At 40.2% G+C, this 17,881-nt stretch overlaps 1 protein-coding gene across 1 annotated transcript; it reads left to right on the top strand.

The window, feature by feature from the left end:
• The first annotated feature begins 823 nt into the window (after positions 1–823).
• On the top strand, positions 824–13,329 carry CPOX (coproporphyrinogen oxidase). Its single transcript, XM_069472527.1, has 7 exons — positions 824–1,403; positions 3,875–4,018; positions 4,282–4,392; positions 5,573–5,714; positions 7,575–7,793; positions 11,250–11,354; positions 11,980–13,329. Exons 1-7 carry the CDS (start codon positions 887–889, stop codon positions 12,065–12,067), a joined length of 1,326 nt encoding a protein of 441 aa, XP_069328628.1. The 5' UTR covers positions 824–886; the 3' UTR covers positions 12,068–13,329.
• Positions 13,330–17,881: the final 4,552 nt, after the last annotated feature.

The raw sequence follows: 17,881 nt of genomic DNA, 5'->3' as shown, positions 1-17,881 counted from the left end.
CCCAGAAAGTCTTTTTCCTAGATTCTTTTAGAGACCCTTTCCTAGCTTTTCCCACTCCCTTTAGAAACTCGCTCGTAGGCAAAGAGTTACCTAGGCTCCGCCTCCACTACTACGAGCTCTAGAAGCGCTAGAGCAGCCGTCCCCACGGGAGGCGGAGCTCAGGCCGTGAGGTGAGCTTTGTGGAGCGGCTGTAAATACCCCTGAAGCTTCGCTTGCTCGCCCGCCGCTCACCTCCTGCTGTGCCGGCTTCCTGGGTTTCATGGAAGACAATTATTCCACGAACGGGGGTGGGGGGTGGGGAAGACCTCAGGCGGCGGTGCGGCCGGTTCCTAACAGGCCACGGACCGGTACCAGGCCGCAGCCCGGGGGTTGGGGACCGTAGCTCTAGAGGACCAGGACCCGCGTTAAAGTGGTCTACAGATGCCGGGCCAGGATCCGTATTCTACAAACTCAAAGTGGGACGAGGATCTGTGCCATATTTCTGCCCCAGTTCGTCCTCAGCCTCCCAGGCCTACTTTGTCTTCTCCCTGTGGCTACCTACAGCAGGCCCGGGGGTGTACGTGACAAGACCGCCTCTTTTATCTCTCCCTTCGCTTCCACAGCCCTCTCGCAGCGTCCTCGCCCCAGCCTTCTCGCCGTCGGCCCGCCCTCCTGGGCGCGGTGGATTCTAATCTCCCGCCCCGCGCGCGGCCGCTGCAGGCGGCGATAGGGGCCCAGACTACAGCTCCCAGCATCCCCCGCGCCGCCCGGGCCCGCCCGGCAGCCGCGCTTTTCCGCAAAGGCGCCTTCTGCCTGTGCGCTCGCCGGCTCGAGAGCTCCCCGGGCCTCAGAGGACGGGTTCTGGGACGCGGACACTGTCCCAGGTGACAGCGCTGGAGCCGGAAGCATGGCCTTGCACCTGAGCAGGACGAGCGCAGGGCCCTGGTGGCGCGCGGCGCGGGGCGGCTGCGGAGAGCTGCGTGCTTGGTCCCAGCGCAGCGCAGCCGGACCTATCTGCCGGCTCCCTGGCACCCATGGCACCGTGCAGAGCCGCGCGCTGGGGCACGGCCCGACGGCGAGAGGCGGCCCCTGGCTGCGGACCGGACTGGCAGCGGCGCTGAGTGGGGTGGCGGGGCTGGGTGCCGCCGCCTTTGGGCATGTGCAGCAGGCGGAGATGGTGCCCAAGAGCTCGGGGGCCCGGAGCCCGTCGCTGGAGAAACCGGAGGAGGATGAGCTGGCCCGCCGCTGCAGCGGCTTCATGGCCGCGCCGGTGACTGATCTGCGCGAGCTGCGGAGGAGGCCGGGCGACATGAAGACCAAGATGGAGCTGCTGATCCTGGAGACCCAGGCCCAGGTGTGCCAGGCGCTGGCACAGGTAGATGGGGTCGCCAGCTTCTCTGTGGACCGGTGGGAGAGGAAGGAAGGTAAGGAGATCGGCCCCTAGCGGGAGGTGGAGATGAGGGGAGAAGGTCGGGCCCTAGGTTGCAGGCAGAATTAAATGGCCCACGATGTGGGATAAGGGTAGCTAGGGGGTCCCCACAGAGGGGAGGCCGTTATGAAGATTGACTGAAAGGGTCATCAGCTCTCTGCTTGCAGGTGTGGACCCAGATCTGCTGTCACTGTAGTACTGGGCATCTCAACATCTTTGCAATTCCATAATGGCATTTTTTGTAGAAATCTTAAAGAGTGTTTGCAGCCAACAAGCTTGAGTGTCCAAAGTTTGTTATTGAACAAGATTTCAGTAGATTATTGAACAGATTTCATCTGCTTGTGGGGATGCATTTGCCCTCTTTCCTCCTTGGGAGATGGAAAGAACTCAGCTTCTGCGGACCATGAGCGTCAGCCAGACGCCTCCAGCTGAGGGTCTCATTGTGTAAGAATCTCCCCACTTCTGTTTCCTGTTGCACAAAATATATTTGATTGGTTTATCAGTAGCACTACCAAATGCACCCATCAGATTTCCTGCTAGGAAAATCTTTCTCTCCAGTGCTAAAATACTTAAGTATCAAAACCTAGTTCTCGTGGAGTCATATTCATGACCATGTTGTTACCCCACATCTTGATCATAAACTTGAAGGATTCCTTACCGTTCCTAGCTGGAAATACAACAGCAATTTCTCACCAGCAGATTTTGAGCTGTGATACTGCCACACATATATTAAATGAAGTTATATCTAATTTTCATAGTGTTTTCCATTTTGTAATGTTTTAAAGTGAAGACTATTGAACTAGGTAGGACACAACCTTCAGTCCTAGACTAGTTGTTTGACCTTTGGAAGTTACTTAACTTTTTTGTGCCTCTGTTTTTCCACTGATGAAATGAGATGAAAATTTATATATAAATATATATACACACACATACACACACATGTATATGTATGAAAGTTTGAAGATTAAATGAGATGAAGGTATGTAAAGTGCTAAGAATGTTGTCTGAAACATAGACAGCATTGAGACATACTGTTTCAGCCATTTGGCAGCTGTGTAATTTCAGATAAGGTATTTTGCCTCTCTGAACCTCAGTTTTCTCATTTAGAATATACGAGGGCTGTACTGGTTCATTTTATGTCCCATCCAGTTCTAAAAGTTCTTAGAAATAAAACAAGCCAAACATGAACCTTCATGAAACAATGCCCTTGCAGTGACCCTAGTGTCTTAAAAAGCAAAAACTAATAGTAAGACTAAATTTATACCTAAATATTGATGTGTGTCTCACTTTAGAGTTTAAGGTTCCGAATCCCTTAAGAGTTTGAATATCTACTGTTTTTTAATTGCCTATAAATAAAATTAAAAGGCAAGCAGCACACTGAGGAAAAGAAATTTTGAAATAATATGGAGCTTTTAAATCTAGCAATAATAGAACACCCTTCAAGTATACCCATGCCTGTTTTTAACCTTAGCTTTCTCTCATATGTCATAACTGATGGATGCCATTCTGAACAGTGGTATTTGAAGGGAGAATATTCCAGTGATTTATTATTTTTTACTTTTTAAAATTTTTTTATTTTTAATTATGAGTACATAATAGTTATATATCTTTATAGGGTACATATGATGTTTTGATACAGCATACAGAGTATACCCTAACTTATTGTTGATTATAGTTACTTTGTTGTGCTATCAAATACTGTTCATTCTAACTAACTGTATTTTTGTACCCATTAACCATCCCCACTTTATCCCCCCCTCCCCACTACCTTTCCCAACGTCTGGTGACTGTCATTCTACTTTGTCTCCATGAGATCAATTGTTTTTAATATTTAGCTGCCACATATGAGTGAGAACGTGTGAGATTTGTCTTTCTGTGCTTGGCTTATTTTACTTAACATAATGTTCTCCAGTTCCATCCATGTTGTTGCAAATGGCAGGATTTCATTCTTTTTTGTGGCTATGTAATATTCCATCGTGTATATGTACCACAATTTCTTTATCCATTTATGTGTTGATGGACACTTAGGTTGATTCTGTATTTCGGTTACTGTGAATGGTCCTGCAATAAACATGGGAGTGCAGTTTCAATATACCGATTTCCCCTCCATTGGATATACTCAGTGGGATTGCTGGGTCATATGGTAGTTCTATCTTCAGTTTTTTTCCCAGTGATTTATTTTAAATAATGGCATAAGAATATGGAAGAAATAATGCAGTTCAGTGATATGGGGAGGTTCAGTATTTGCCCAGCATCAGTAGCTTATGTCATAAAGCTAAATTGGTTATCTAATTTTATTGTACATAAACATTATAAACATATAAATATAAAAATATAAACTGATATTATAGAAGATTTGGGAAACAGAGGAGAAAAATAACCACCTTCATACAAGGGTTGTTTTCAGTTTTGCACTTACTTCTTATGTAAGTATCCTTACTCCTTATTTTACATTTCTATAAACAGGAGGTGGTGGCATCAGCTGTATACTTCAAGATGGGAGTGTTTTTGAAAAGGCTGGGGTGAGCATTTCTGTCATTCATGGAAATCTTTCTGCGGAAGCAGCAAAACAAATGAGAAGCAGAGGAAGAATTCTGAAGAGTAATGATGGTAAACTGGACAATCTTGACAGCCTGTAGTAGTCCCTGGAAACCTTATTTTCCCCACAAGTTTTATTTATAAAACAAATATTTCTTCTGGAAAAAGCCATTTGGGGTGCATAAGCCAGATAAGCATATTCACAATTACTTTTTAAAAATTATATTTTAAGGGACAAAATGCAGCTTTTGAAAATTGATTCAGAAATCACATTGGAGTTAATTTGTATTAAGCCAGGTGATTGAATGTAGCTCACTATGTGTTTTACTTTGCAGATAAATTGCCATTTACTGCCATGGGCGTGAGCTCCGTTATCCACCCCAAGAATCCTCATGCTCCTTCTTTCCATTTCAACTACAGATACTTTGAAGTAGAAGAAGCTGATGGTAAGGGTCTCCGGAGCCATGCAAAGTATTATTGGGCAAAATGTGTGTTGTAAAACAGATAAGAGGGCATAACCTCTAAAAGTGAGAAAAAATAGTCTTAACTAGGTTTTTCAGGAGACATATGAAGGCTTATTCCTTAGCAGATACAATGGATTATACACTAGACATGAAAAGCGAGAATGGTATTGTTTGACTCTGACCTTCCCATATTTCCTCCAACACAGAAGGAATGATTTGATGAACCTGAACTTTAGAGTTCTTGGCAAATATAAATTCATTACACCTGAAGGGAAGACCTTATATATGAGGTTAAGTTGAAACTGAGAACTTGCTTTTGGAAAATATTTAACACATGCATAGCTTTCTTGGTCAGCAGTGCATTAGCAGTGGGTTGAAAATGGGGTGCAGTTGATCAGGCTTCATGTGCACGTAGTTCCAGCCTGTCGCCCATCAGCAGGCCATCTGGTACCCCCTGCCAGAGCACCTGTGCAGTGCCACGCCGACGCCTGTTGGTGTCTCTGCACGTGATGGCATTTAAAGTCACTGCTTTAACTTTTGATTTTGAAGCCATTTAGTTTGGTTCAGCCTTTAATGTTGAAAAGTTGGTAACTGGTATTGACAACCCTGCAGACCTAAATAAGCACATGAAACATTTATTCTCAAATGGTAAACCACCTCTCTCAGCAAGTGTTTTTTTACTTTTTCTAGGGGAAGGGGAAGGGTGGCAGTGGTTCTTAATAGAGGGAGTGTCAGAATCTCTTGAGGAGTTTTTATAAACTGTAGATGCCTGGGCCAGAGATGTGTGGCTTTTTTTGTTTGTTTTAAATTGTGATCTAGCAAAGGTATTTTAAGCTCCTCATGTGATTCTGATAGACAGCCAGAATTGCGAGCCGCTGTCTGATCCACATTGGTGTTTTGTCATTCACTGGCCAGCATATCATTTCCCTGCCTGTTTCTACTCTCTCACTTTTTAATTTCCTACTTTATTTTCTCTCTGCTTTTACCTCTTCTTTTCTGCTTTGACCTTACTGGCCTTGAATGCTATATTCAGTTAAATGTTTTTTGATTATCGCCCATTACATGCTTAACAAATTAAGCTGCTGACTTAAGGTCACTAGTATACTCAGTAGTGTGCTGAATCTCAAAGTCTACTTCAGAATCCCACGTCTTGATTTGGCAGGTAGCAAGCACTGGTGGTTTGGTGGTGGATGTGACCTCACTCCAACATACTTGAACCAAGAGGATGCTGTCCATTTTCACAGAACTCTAAAGGAGGCTTGTGACCAGCACGGTCCAGATCTCTACCCCAAATTTAAAAAATGGTAGGTAAAGGTATTGAACTTTTCATGACCCCCCAAAAATATTCCATTCCTTCTGTGTGTCCCAAAGGCAACTGTTCTGTCACTAAATACCTTCCTCAGTTTATAAAGATTGAATTGTTTTCTTACTTTGGTCGCCAGAAGAAGTGGAATACCAGTTTTAAATAGTTTTAGTAAATTATTTACTTAGGAATATTTGGATGTCTGTAATATGTATTGAGTAGTAGCATCTTTTTTTTTTTTTTTTTTATCCCTAATGATTTAGAATGGTAGAATATAAACCATAAGATGATCTATGCCTGAGAATCAGGATTTTTAATCCTAGGGTGTGATGTTAAATTTTCATCCCACATGAGAATTTGTGAGAAGACCCAGAATATTTGTTAGATGTCAAATGGAGTCTCAGCATAAATTGTTTGGAATAAGGGTAAAGTACTCAATTTTGCTTAGAATTAATTGGCATTCCTGAAAAAGGAAGAATAGAAAGGACTTTTATCTTTTTGTTTTGTTTTAGAGCTAATAATTGTGGGATGTTAATATCATTTATGCAAGAACATGGAGTTCAGCTTTAAAATCCTCAGAAAAGATAAACCATTTGAATATTTTTTTCTTTATTTAACATTACCACTGAAAACTGTACAGCCATATACAGGGTTTTTTTCCCTCTCTCTCCCAGAACTCAGCATCCTTCCAGGAGGACTGGTGGGATAGATACTCTCTTTTTTTGGTTTCTGCTTATAGTTATTACTGAGATAACTTTATTTAAGCAGTATTAATAAAATAGGATGCTGGCTAGTTAAAAAGTTTTTAATATAAGTGCTTAGTAAATTTCTTAATATTATAATTTTGTGAAGATAGCTTTTGAAATAATACGATTTGGGTTAAAAGCTGACATTACAACCTTGCTCAGGATATACTTTTTAAATTGTGTTAATAAAATGTGCATATAAAGGAATGCCAACAAATCACAATTGAAGTGAGTTATGCCAGTGCATCAGTTCTAGGGATTTGCATCTGTTGCCTTTTTTTTTTTTTTTTATTTTTGAGTTTAGGCTCTTGAGGTTTTACTTAAGGTGTGTTTAGTTTTTGATTGAACAGATGTTTCTATTTAGAGATTCTTATTGAGCAGAGATCACCAAAATAACTATTTCCAAGACACAAACTATTCTACAAGGTTAGCATGTAGGAAAGGGCTTCTTAGGAAACCTGATCTAATAGACATAGCGGGGAAAAGACTTGAGAACAGATTAACAGTTTCATGTGCTGACTCACAAGAAAGAGTAAGCTTTAATATGTTTGAAGACTTTTATTCTCTGAACATTTATTTCCACCAGCCCTTCCCTCAGTTGTGCATGCTATAGAGCCATCAAATTTTATTGCTAAAAGAGACCTTAGAGATTGTTTACAGTATCTTCCTTTGGCCAAAAAAAAAAAAAACTAGAGAAAGCTTGGGTTTGCACCCTGTTTGATGTTACTGTTTGTAGAAGATTCCTATCCCCCTGCCTCCTGCAAAAGCGTTAGTGCTTCTGAGGACGGCAGCATTGCTTGTTTCAAGAAATGCAGTATAAATATTGGACTCTGTTTCTCTTTTTACTAAAATTCTTAGAGTTCCACATCCTTTAAGATAGATTTGTGTTAAATTGTCTGGTTGCTTTACAGATAAGAGTATAAGCATTTTCTACATTGGTTATATCTGCAGATAATTTGTCTAAAGTCCTAGTTTCATTTTGATAGCTGGACAGGAAGTAAGGACACCATGCTGGCATTAGTTGAGGGTGGTGCTGTGACCTGAAAGTTTCACGTTGATTTTCATGTCTTTTCCCCCCGCTTTTATCCCTGATTTGGCCCTGCTGTGTTTTCCAGGTGTGATGATTATTTCTTGATAGCCCATCGTGGAGAGCGGAGGGGCATTGGTGGTATCTTTTTTGATGATCTTGACTCTCCGTCCCAGGAAGAGGTATTTCGCTTTGTGCAGAGCTGTGCCCAGGCTGTAGTTCCTTCTTATATTCCTCTTGTGAAAAAGCACTGTGATGACTCATTCACCCCCCAGGAGAAGCTGTGGCAGCAGCTCAGAAGAGGACGGTGAGTGATAGGGGAATGAACTGCCTCATGGCATAACTGGGGAAAGTGGAGAAGCCATAATAATCATGCATATTGTGTTGTCTTGGGCAGGTGCTTTGTGATAGTTGTGTTAATTTCTTATCACCGGATGGGTATTAACCAAATTAAAGGGCGTTGTGTATAATAACATTATAAGAGTAGCAAAGTTTGTTTATCTATGCATTAGAGACTCAGAGTAGGCAGGTAGTAAGTACTTGCTGAATGTAATTCTGCTGATTTCTTTTAGTTCATTTTCCAGTGATGCCCTCCATGCTTGTGCCAAGATATGGGCATCATTTAATGTTTTTGCTGCTTTGTAATTTTGGATCACAACTTTTTTCATTCATCTTAAAGATTTCATGGAAGTTATTTAATGGAAATAACAGCTACAGAAATTATTTACACTTAATGTTAAATTTTACTGATTTTGGAGCCATTACTATGTGCCAGCCACTATGTTAGGCATTTTGCATCTAATTTCCTCAACAAACCTGTGAGAGGGAATCATCATTTTGCAGATGATCAAACTTACCCTCAGAGAGGAAGTCCCTTGCCCACGATTACATAACTGGCAAATAGAAGACCTGAGATGTGGAACTGGGTCATTGTGACTTTAAAACTTACAGTCTTTTCTGTGCATAGAGTAAGTTAAGTAGTTGAAGCAGGCTTGTGCTTCTTACCACAGTACTCAGTCAGCCACCCTGCTCTGCACTGAGCTTGGGGAGCTCAGCTGAGGGACCAATATGAGCTCATCTTCACTCAGGGTGTACTTGTGAATCAGCTCCAAATCATTCAGCCTGCCGGCCCGTGTCAATTTCTCATTGCCATTAATTTTCTGTACAGTACTGGTCCCTGTGTGTAAAATGGATTATCTCATTTGTGTTAATTCTCTCTCAGGCATACGAAGCTTTGAGTACTAAGGAGGTAAAGCTTTTGCCCTGAGAGGTCAACTTAAATAATGTTCCAAGTCTAGAGATAAATGTATTTATTCTTTCCTATGATTGCCTGTGCTATCTGGTCCTCATTTATTAACTTGGGCAACTGAGAATTGATTAAGTTTTGTTTTTAGAAATTTTTTAGTTAATGCATGAGTTCGGGGACATTTTGTTTGTTTGTTTCCATGTAATTTCTCAGATATGCCTTTACCACTCCTTCCTTCTTGCACTTGACACTTGTTGTGGGCCCCTGTGGTCAGGCACTGTCCTGACTATCAAGGTGGGCATAACAGGCCTGCTGAAGAGGCTCACAGTTCAGTGGGGAAGACATACCTAAGAGGACAACGTAAAAGTCTATGGAAAGTAAGGTGTTCTAGTTTTGCACAAGATTTCATGTGGAAAGCTGGCAGATTTTGTGCATACTAATTAGGTGAAGCCTTTAAAACTTCTTAGACATTGGAATAATTTTTTTTTTTAACATTATTTAATGACAAGTCATTCTGAAAGTTCCAATGTGTATGTATCATTGCATCTCTGGTGTTGTGAGTTAGGCAGAAGTGTGAAGAGTTAGATTATGGTATGTGACTGTTCTTCAAAGAAAGCCTCCTTCTGCCTCCCTTATCTCTGAGCCTTAACATGGCAGTAAGCTCTGGGGCTTCAGATAACTCCAGCTCTTCCCCGAGGTTGTCAGCACTGTCTTTGGTTTTGTGTACTACAGTCATAATCAGTTGTCTCTGTCCTTTACGGTTGCTCTTCTCCACTTTCCCCTGCCCTACCCCCTCCCAATATGAGTCTCCCTTTCATGGCCAGTCTGGTTCCCTTTTGACTCTGCAGTCTCCTGTTTGGCAATCTCATCCAGTCTCGTGCCCGCAGTTACTACTGTTCTCTGTCTTTCAGTCATCTTTTTCATAGGGGAATAGACATTAAAGACCTTTAACTTATTTTGTTTTGTTGTATTTTGGGAAGGAGCAACAGGATAAAATTTAGGCATCAGTGAGACTGAAGGGAATTAGTTAAAGTCTATAATTTACAGGCATGTCAGAGAAGATAAATGCGTACAAAGGATCAGAACAGGTCTAAGTGATCTCCACCTGGTGGGAGGCAGAGAGCCTAATGTAGAGAAAGGTGCATCATTCACTCAAAAGAGGAATGGAACAGAGTGATCCTGCAGAAAATTCATTTAGGGAGCTCATGACAAGGGCATTTGACGTAGGTCTTCAAATATGTCAGTACAAACTAGGGAATCGTAGCCATCCCTTAGAGATCATGTTTCAGAAAGGTAATATTGGGTGAGATGAAATTCTTTTCTATGGTCTTAGGAAAATGTTCAGAAGCATCACTTATCTTTTGAATTAGACATAGGAAGGTATTAAATAGTTATTAGTATATAAAAGTCAATGATAAACAGTGAGAACTAGTAAAGGATCCATGGATGCAGTTATTAATATTTAAATTTCTGTAGGGCCTTTGACAAATTTTCACACACAAAAAAGTGCTTTTTAAAAATTGAAGTACTATGGGATTCTAGAGAATAGTTTGCTATAGGTGGGCTTAAAGACAGTAACCAGTGGGATAAATGAGAGTATCTAAGAGAAGTTTAGACCAAGAGAGTAGTTTCTGAATGAGTTGAGAAATGATCTGAAAGGGAACTTTTTATTAAAATTTCCAGATTTATGAATCAGTCTAAATTCCTTTGAGTAGTAGAAATTATCCTTTTAAAATTGGAGAGAAGAGACGCTTTTACATCCCATGATGTTAAAAGGAGATACAGATGTTTAAGCTGTATGGAATCCAGATATGACTGTGGCAGTTAAGGGAAAACTAATACACTGAATGAGATTTTAGTTGATGTTAAGGATATTTTTCTTAAAAAATAAAACTGAGCACTGTAACTGAAAACTCTGCCTTTTATTATGATTGTTGTTAATCTGCAGGTGGACTGAATTATATGACTGCTTATTAATGCTGTTAACTACTTTAAGAAAGAGGAATATCTAGAATATCTTAGTCATTATTAATAGATTACTGTTAGCTGTGCTTGGTCTTTCAGTTACAGAAGTTTTACATTGTCTTAGTAGTAGTACTTGTGAGTTATAGGCAGTGAAATGAAATATTCCACTCTGAAACATCTCAGACTGTGAGGAGGGCCAGAAGGAGCTGGGTTCTCCTGAGGAAGGATGCCATTTCTTAATTTTTTTTGTGCCTTAAAGTTCTCAGCTTTGTGTCCATTCTGTTTATTTATGGGAAAACATAGCCTTTTTGTTTTGTAACTGCCCTGTTGAAGCAGAATCTGTATCCTATTGTTTGGTGGGTAGAATACCCTTTTATTTCTGCCTGTCCAGATGGAGGAACCTCAATTGGCTGTAGGCTGGTGTTCTTTGTGCCAGTTCCAGCTAATGGGAGTTGAGGGGTAGAAGCCCTCTTTTAAATATTTGCTGTGGGCTAGTCTTTAGAAAAATTTTACTCAACTGGCCCTTAATGTTATTTGATTTCTTTATGTCAGGTATGTAGAATTTAATCTGGTGTATGATCGGGGCACAAAGTTTGGCCTCTTCACTCCAGGATCCAGGATCGAAAGCATCTTGATGTCTTTACCTCTAACTGCCCGGTAAGGAGATGACTCACCATAGTAGTTATCCACCCCTCTCCCCAATTCCCTAACCTGCACAAAATATGAAAGTTAACACTGCAGATGTCTTACCTAAGACTTTGTTGGTTTTGACTTTGCTAATTTTATGAGAAAATCAGGGGCAAATCAAATTGTATTTTTTAAGGGGTGACAGGGTAAATAACAACTCTGTGTGACTGCAGGGAGAGAATAGAGGGAGAGAGAAGATAAGCTGAGTCATGATCTTTACGGGGAAGGGTGAGTTTGACCTCTGTTTTTCTGGGAAGACCTATACACAAGTGATAAGCTAAAGAAATAAAATGTGTCCTTGGATCATCTGAGGTTCTATACTTTATGAAACTCTCGTTTATCTTAAAAATGTATTTTGGCTCTGAGCTGTTAATTATTTGCCCAAGAATTATTAAGAATAATTTCAAAAAATTAATGAGAAAATTTCTTTACCAGAACATATTTTTTAGAGGTCTAGTGGATGCAAGGCACATTAGTCACAGTGGAGACAAAAACTTTTACCCTTACGATTTTATTTTTCCTTTATTTTAAGTAAAGAGTTGTATGTGTCATTTTTTATTATTACAATTTTTGTTTCTGTTTTGGACATATGTAGATGGGAATACATGCATTCACCCTCAGAGAATTCTAAAGAAGCTGAAATTCTGGAAGTTCTGCGCCATCCAAGGGACTGGGTACACTGATGCAGGCAGAGCAGCGTGCTGGGGTTTGGAGGACACAGGATATGTGCCCCCAATTCCACTGGCCGGCACTGTTGCCACCGTGTGGCAGTTAGTTACCTGTGCCTTAGTGCTCTAGTCTTCTCCACTCTGGACCCCACCTCTTTGGCAGATGGTAAAATGTTTTGGATGCTGTCAGTGATGAGTGGTGGGATGGCAGATTGTCAGAGCTGATATAAAACTCGTTTATACTTTTAAAATAATTTTATATGGTTACTTTATAAAATATGACACTGAATTTCCAAGTATTGAGATAAGGGAATATAAATAGGATTATATGTATGAGGAAACATCTTATTTTTGTTTCATGTATTTTTTAAAGTTTTGGTTTCTGCCACAAAAATCTGTTATGGCAAATTTTGATTCATTCAGTGAAGCTGAGACTTGTTAGTAATTTTGTAACACAACTTGAAGGTGAAAGTTTTACTTTTTCATTGCTGAGGTCTCTTTGACAATCTTTATAGGTCTTTCTCTAGAGACTGTAATAATGTAAAGTGAATATTCACTTTTATAATGATAGGTATTTAGGAGCACTTGAAATTTTCTTAAACTCTGCATGTGTTATAATTCAGTGATTATCTGTAGTTATTAACTCTAAAGTGACATTACTGTTACCTAAATAAGGGATGTCTAAGTTGTATTTTGATTTTTATGGAACCATACTTTGTTAACGTTGGAATTCTCTTCACCTTTGAATGTGAAAGCTTATATCCCTGGATTCTGATATTTAAAGTTTCCTATTCCCGATATTTCTGCATGGAAGTTTAGACTAAGAACAATCTTAGGGATGTTGTAAATTTAGGAAATGTTTCTCATTTGCAAAATGAAATGGGAAATAATTTTATTCTTTAATTAAAGCAAATGTAGATAGTGTGAGAAGCATGTAGGCGTTTTATACATGTATTTCTTGGTAAAATGGACTAATTGAAATTATCCTCTTTCAAATTAGAGATTTTGCAACTCTTTTGCTCTTAAGAAAAAAATCACAACAGGATTCTTAATGTTTGACTTTTTTGTTCATATAGTAATATGACTGTATTAGTTTATTTGAGTCATGATGTATTGAAGTTTGCAAGGAATAGTATCTCATGTATATTAAGCATTATCATGGAATATGTCGAATGTATGTGATTGCGTGTGGCTCTTATAAAGGCTGGAAAATGTATGAATTCTTCATCTGCCTTACAAAAGATCTGCTAATAAATTTTATCATGAAATAAGACTAAGAAATATTCGTATTTTTCATTTTGTCAAGATAATTGATACAGGAAAACACAAATATTTTTTAGTACAGTTCACCCTGGAACAACATTGGGTGGAAATGACCACCTGCACAGTCGAAAATCCATGTATAACTTTTGACTCCCCAAAAACTGAACTAATAGCCTGCTGTTGACTGGAAACCTTATCGATAATAGTCGATTAGCACATATTTCATATATGTATTATATACTGTATTCTTACCATAAAGAGAGAGAAAAGAAAATGTTAAGAAAATCATATGGAAGAGAAAATATATTTACTGTTAAGGTGAAGTTGACCATCATAAAGGTCTTCATCTTCATCTTTACTTTGAGTAGGCTGAGGAGGAGGAGAAGGGGTTTGTCTTGCTGTCTCAGGGGTGGCAGAGGCGGAAGAAAACCCACGTATAAGTGGACCCTTGCAGTTCAAACCCGTGTTGTTCGAGGGTCAGCTATACTAACACTATAGTTCCTCATTCCTAGGTATTTTACTCAAGAGAAGTATAAGTTTTGTACTCAATTTTTAGAGCAGCTTTACTCAGCCAAAAATTAGAAACAGCCCAAGCGGCCCACAGCAGGTTAATGGATAAACAATGTCTCATATATGCATACATTAAAATACTAATCAGCAATGAAAAGCAGTAGCTATTGCTAAACACAACATATATGAACATCAAAAGCATTATGCCAAGTGAAAGAAGCCAAACAATATATATGTTGGGTTTTGTTGACAGTTCCTGGCTCATAACTCCCATAGCCCCAGTCTTATAACATTAGGACACTTTAGGCATCAGAAGCAGGCCTCAGGAAACAGAATCTCAGGAGTCTAATCTGATTGTGGTTCATAAGATCCTCATTCCAGAAAGGGTCCTGCCCCATATCCTGGAGGAAGGAACACTTCATAGGGAGGCCAGGAAAAATCTGAACAGACAGGTTTTGCTGGGTTTAGATCATACCCTTTTTGTTCAATTGGATTTCTACATGATTGTCAATCATGCCTATCCAATGAAATCTCCATAAAGGGCCCAGAGGACAGGGTCCGGAGAGCTTCCAGATAGCTGACCATGTGGAGGCTCCTGGAAGGTGGCGTGCCCAGGGAGGGCATGGAAGCTCCGCACCCCTTCTCCTATGCCTTGCTCTGTGCATCTCTTCATCTGTATCCTTTGTAATGTCCTTTATAATAAACTGGCAAATGTAAGTTTCTCTGAGTTCTGTGAGCCACTCTAGCAAATTAATCGAACCCAAAAAGTGGGCCATGGGAGCCCCAATTTGAAGCTGGTTGGTCAGAAGTTCTGGAGGGCCAGACTTAGGACAGGTTTCTGAAGGTAGGGGGCAGTCTTGTGGGACTGAGCCTCAACCTGTGGGATCTGATACTACCTCCAGGAAGATAGCATCCAAATGGAATTGAATTAGAGGATACCTGCTGGTGTCCACTTGCTTGATGTGTGGGGAAAAACCTACACACATTTGGTCGCAGAAGTCTTCTGTGTTGAATGATTATTGTGTTTCTGTGAGAGCAGAGGAAAAACACAGTTTGAGTTTTTTTCTTAAACACTATATAAAAATCTAGAAAAGTCAAAACTTTAATGACAGAAAGCAGATTAATGGTTCCCAGGGGCTGGGGATGTGGAATCCGCTGTGAAAGGGAACAAAAGAATATTTTGAGGTGATGGAAATGTTCTGTATCTTGATTGTAGTGGTGGTTACCAGACTATACATTTATCAAAACTCATTGAACTTGACATTTAAAATCAATGAATTTTACTATATATGTGAATAATACTTCAACAAAGCTGATGTTGGGGAAAAACCGTAGGCATATAGGAACGAAAGTTCAAATAAACCTGTTTACCTTTTAAAAAGTAGGCACTTATCTAGATTGACTAGCCTACTGTGTTTAAGGCTATTGGAGACTGGATTAAGATGAAATTTCAAACATTTTTTGTGCATCTGTTTTTACGTTCTTCAATAACCATGTATTTCTACTATGGATGTGGCTATGTCTGGAAAATAATTGCATAACCATTGGAAAATAGATCATTCTACTGTGATTCAAAGTGAATTTCTCTTTCAAATTCTTATTGATGTCTATTCTGAGTCTACTAGAAGACCAGCGTGCACCTCCAAATGGCCTGAACACCTAACTCCTGCTCTCTTATGCATGCATATTATGGTGGGGGGCTGAGGGGGTGGCTGAGGGGGAGAGATGTAAATGCTCTGGAGCAAATTTCTCACCACTACTTTCTGTCCATCACTGTACTTTGCTTACCCACCTAGTCAGCTGAGTATTTAAGTACTTTAAGTATTTAGTACTTCATGCTAAAGAGTGCCAGATATGAAAGCCAAATAATGTTTCTTTATGACTTATCCTTCCATGTGTCTTTTGCTCTTACAATTCATCCAGGCAGGAATCATCTGCAGGTTTTTCACTCACATCTGGCGTAGGCTTTGAGATGACTCAAAAGCTAGGCTCGGCTGGGACTGCAGGCTGCAGTGCCTACAGGTGGCTCAGAACGTGAATTCCACAGAACAAAGCAGAAGTAGGATGGTTGTTTTCTGACCTAGCCTGTTACGGAGTGTCACTTCCCTCACCTTCCATTGGTTACAAGTGAGTCATTAAGGCCAGTTCCACATTCAAGGGGAAGGAAATTGAATCCCAACTCTCAATGGATGGGAGAAATGTCAAGGAATTTGTGGTCATCATCACAGCCTCCACATAGCCTTTCACACTCAGAACCACAAAACTAGGTTGGACTCTTTCCCTTCCTCATTGCTGTAATCAATTCCTGTTGAGTCTACCATTGCACTCTCTTGATTTTCTTCCTCTGCCCATTGTCACCACCCTACTTTGTTCTCATGTTCTCTTTTACTTGAGCTTTTGCAATACCCTCCCTGCCTTGTCATTGTGACCTCCATTCTCTCCCTTCAGAATTATTTCCCTAAATCCCATATCACTACCCTTCTCCAGAAAAGAGTCTAAAGTCAGTCTGACCTCTACCTCTCTTCTTTTTTTTTTTTTTTTTTTTTTTTTTGAGACAAAGTCTCACTTTGTTGCCAGGGCTAGAGTGAGTGCTGTGGTGTCAGCCTAGCTCACAGCAACCTCAAACTCCTTGACTTAAGCGATCCTACTGCCTCAGCCTCCCGAGTAGTTGGGACTACAGGTATGCACCACCATGCCCGGCTAATTTTTTACATATATGTTTTTAGTTGGCCAGATAATTTCTTTCTATTTTTAGTAGAGACGGGGTCTCGCTCTTGCTCAGGCTGGTCTCAAACTCCTGACCTCAAGCGATCCTCCTGCCTCAGCCTCCCAGAGTGCTAGGATGACAGGCGTGAGCCACCGCGCCCGGCCTCTACCTCTCTTTTCAGCCTTATCTTCTACATTTCTCCCATGCACTTCAGCCTCAGACTGTGTATCCAACACTCAGCATTTTTTCTGAACTTCTTTCCCCTGAATTATGTCCTTTCTGGCCTTTGCTCGGGCTGCTACTGTCTTTGCTTGGAATCTCTCATCCTCCTGTCCCATCCTTTATGCTCAGTTCAATCTCCTCTAAGAATCAATCTCTCTACCCCTTCAGCACATTTTACTTTCAGTATTGCTCTCAACATAGTCTGTATTCACAGTCATGCCACATACACTGCACTTATTACAAAATATTTAAGGTGGGTCTTTTCTTATTTATAATACCCACTACCTAATGAATGACCTGTTAACTTTTGTTTTCCAGTGCTGTGTTGCTATATATTGTGGTATTAAGCTTAGTATTGTTAGGCTGTGTGTTCAACTATCTCATTCTTAGTTGGTGAAGACAGAAGTTCCCAGTATACATCTCTTAAAAGCCCATTTAGAAATTATTTTCAGGGATGTATTATCCCCACTACAAGTATTAGTTATGTATTGAAATCCCACATTTTAAAATTTAGTCCTTCTTCCCAAAGAAACACATGTAAAGTTCTAATTTTGTAATAAACCTAAATTAGCACATTTAAGTTAGTGATGCTTAGACATTTACAAATAGCTTGACTAAATCCCCTTGTATTGTTACCTGAAACCAAGTCATGAGTTATACAACATCAAACCTCACAGACCTGTTTCTGAAGGTGTTTTTATACTGGATACACACTAACACATTCTAGTAGAGCAAGGTAATTAAACTGCATTCCATCTTCCGATCAATGTATCTGGTTCTATTCTAGAGTTTAAACTCATTCAGTCAGTATTTTAAAGAATCCTCCACCTGTTAATTTGCTTTCACATCTCAAAACTTGTTTGAGCATAAAACTGTCATAATCTAACCTACCACGGTTTCAATGACTTGGTGCAAATATAGCCACGTAGGAAAGCAAATTGACTTTATAGTCATTTAGAGTTGCAACATTGACTCTGTCATGGATGCATTTGCTTATGAAATGGCTGGGAAGTATCACACTAAAGTTCACAAATTGCATGGGTTAGATGCCTCTGTTATTTAATAGCAAGCGAATAATGCTTTCATATATAAAAGTCTTTATAGCGATTTATCTATGTTCAGGTCCG

The sequence above is a fragment of the Eulemur rufifrons genome, chromosome 7, assembly GCF_041146395.1.
Source record: "Eulemur rufifrons isolate Redbay chromosome 7, OSU_ERuf_1, whole genome shotgun sequence".
Lineage (NCBI taxonomy): Eukaryota > Metazoa > Chordata > Mammalia > Primates > Lemuridae > Eulemur > Eulemur rufifrons.
Note: the sequence above shows the minus strand (reverse complement) of the source record. Positions and strands in the feature narration are given on the sequence as shown.

Excerpts from the sequence above, each read along its gene's own strand:
- CPOX (XM_069472527.1), top strand. The coding sequence starts at position 887 with ATGGCCTTGCACCTGAGCAGGACGAGCGCAGGGCCCTGGTGGCGCGCG. Across the intron at positions 4,019-4,281 it reads AATTCTGAAGAGTAATGATG|ATAAATTGCCATTTACTGCC; the intron begins GTAAACTGGACA and ends TTTACTTTGCAG. Across the intron at positions 7,794-11,249 it reads CAGCAGCTCAGAAGAGGACG|GTATGTAGAATTTAATCTGG; the intron begins GTGAGTGATAGG and ends TCTTTATGTCAG.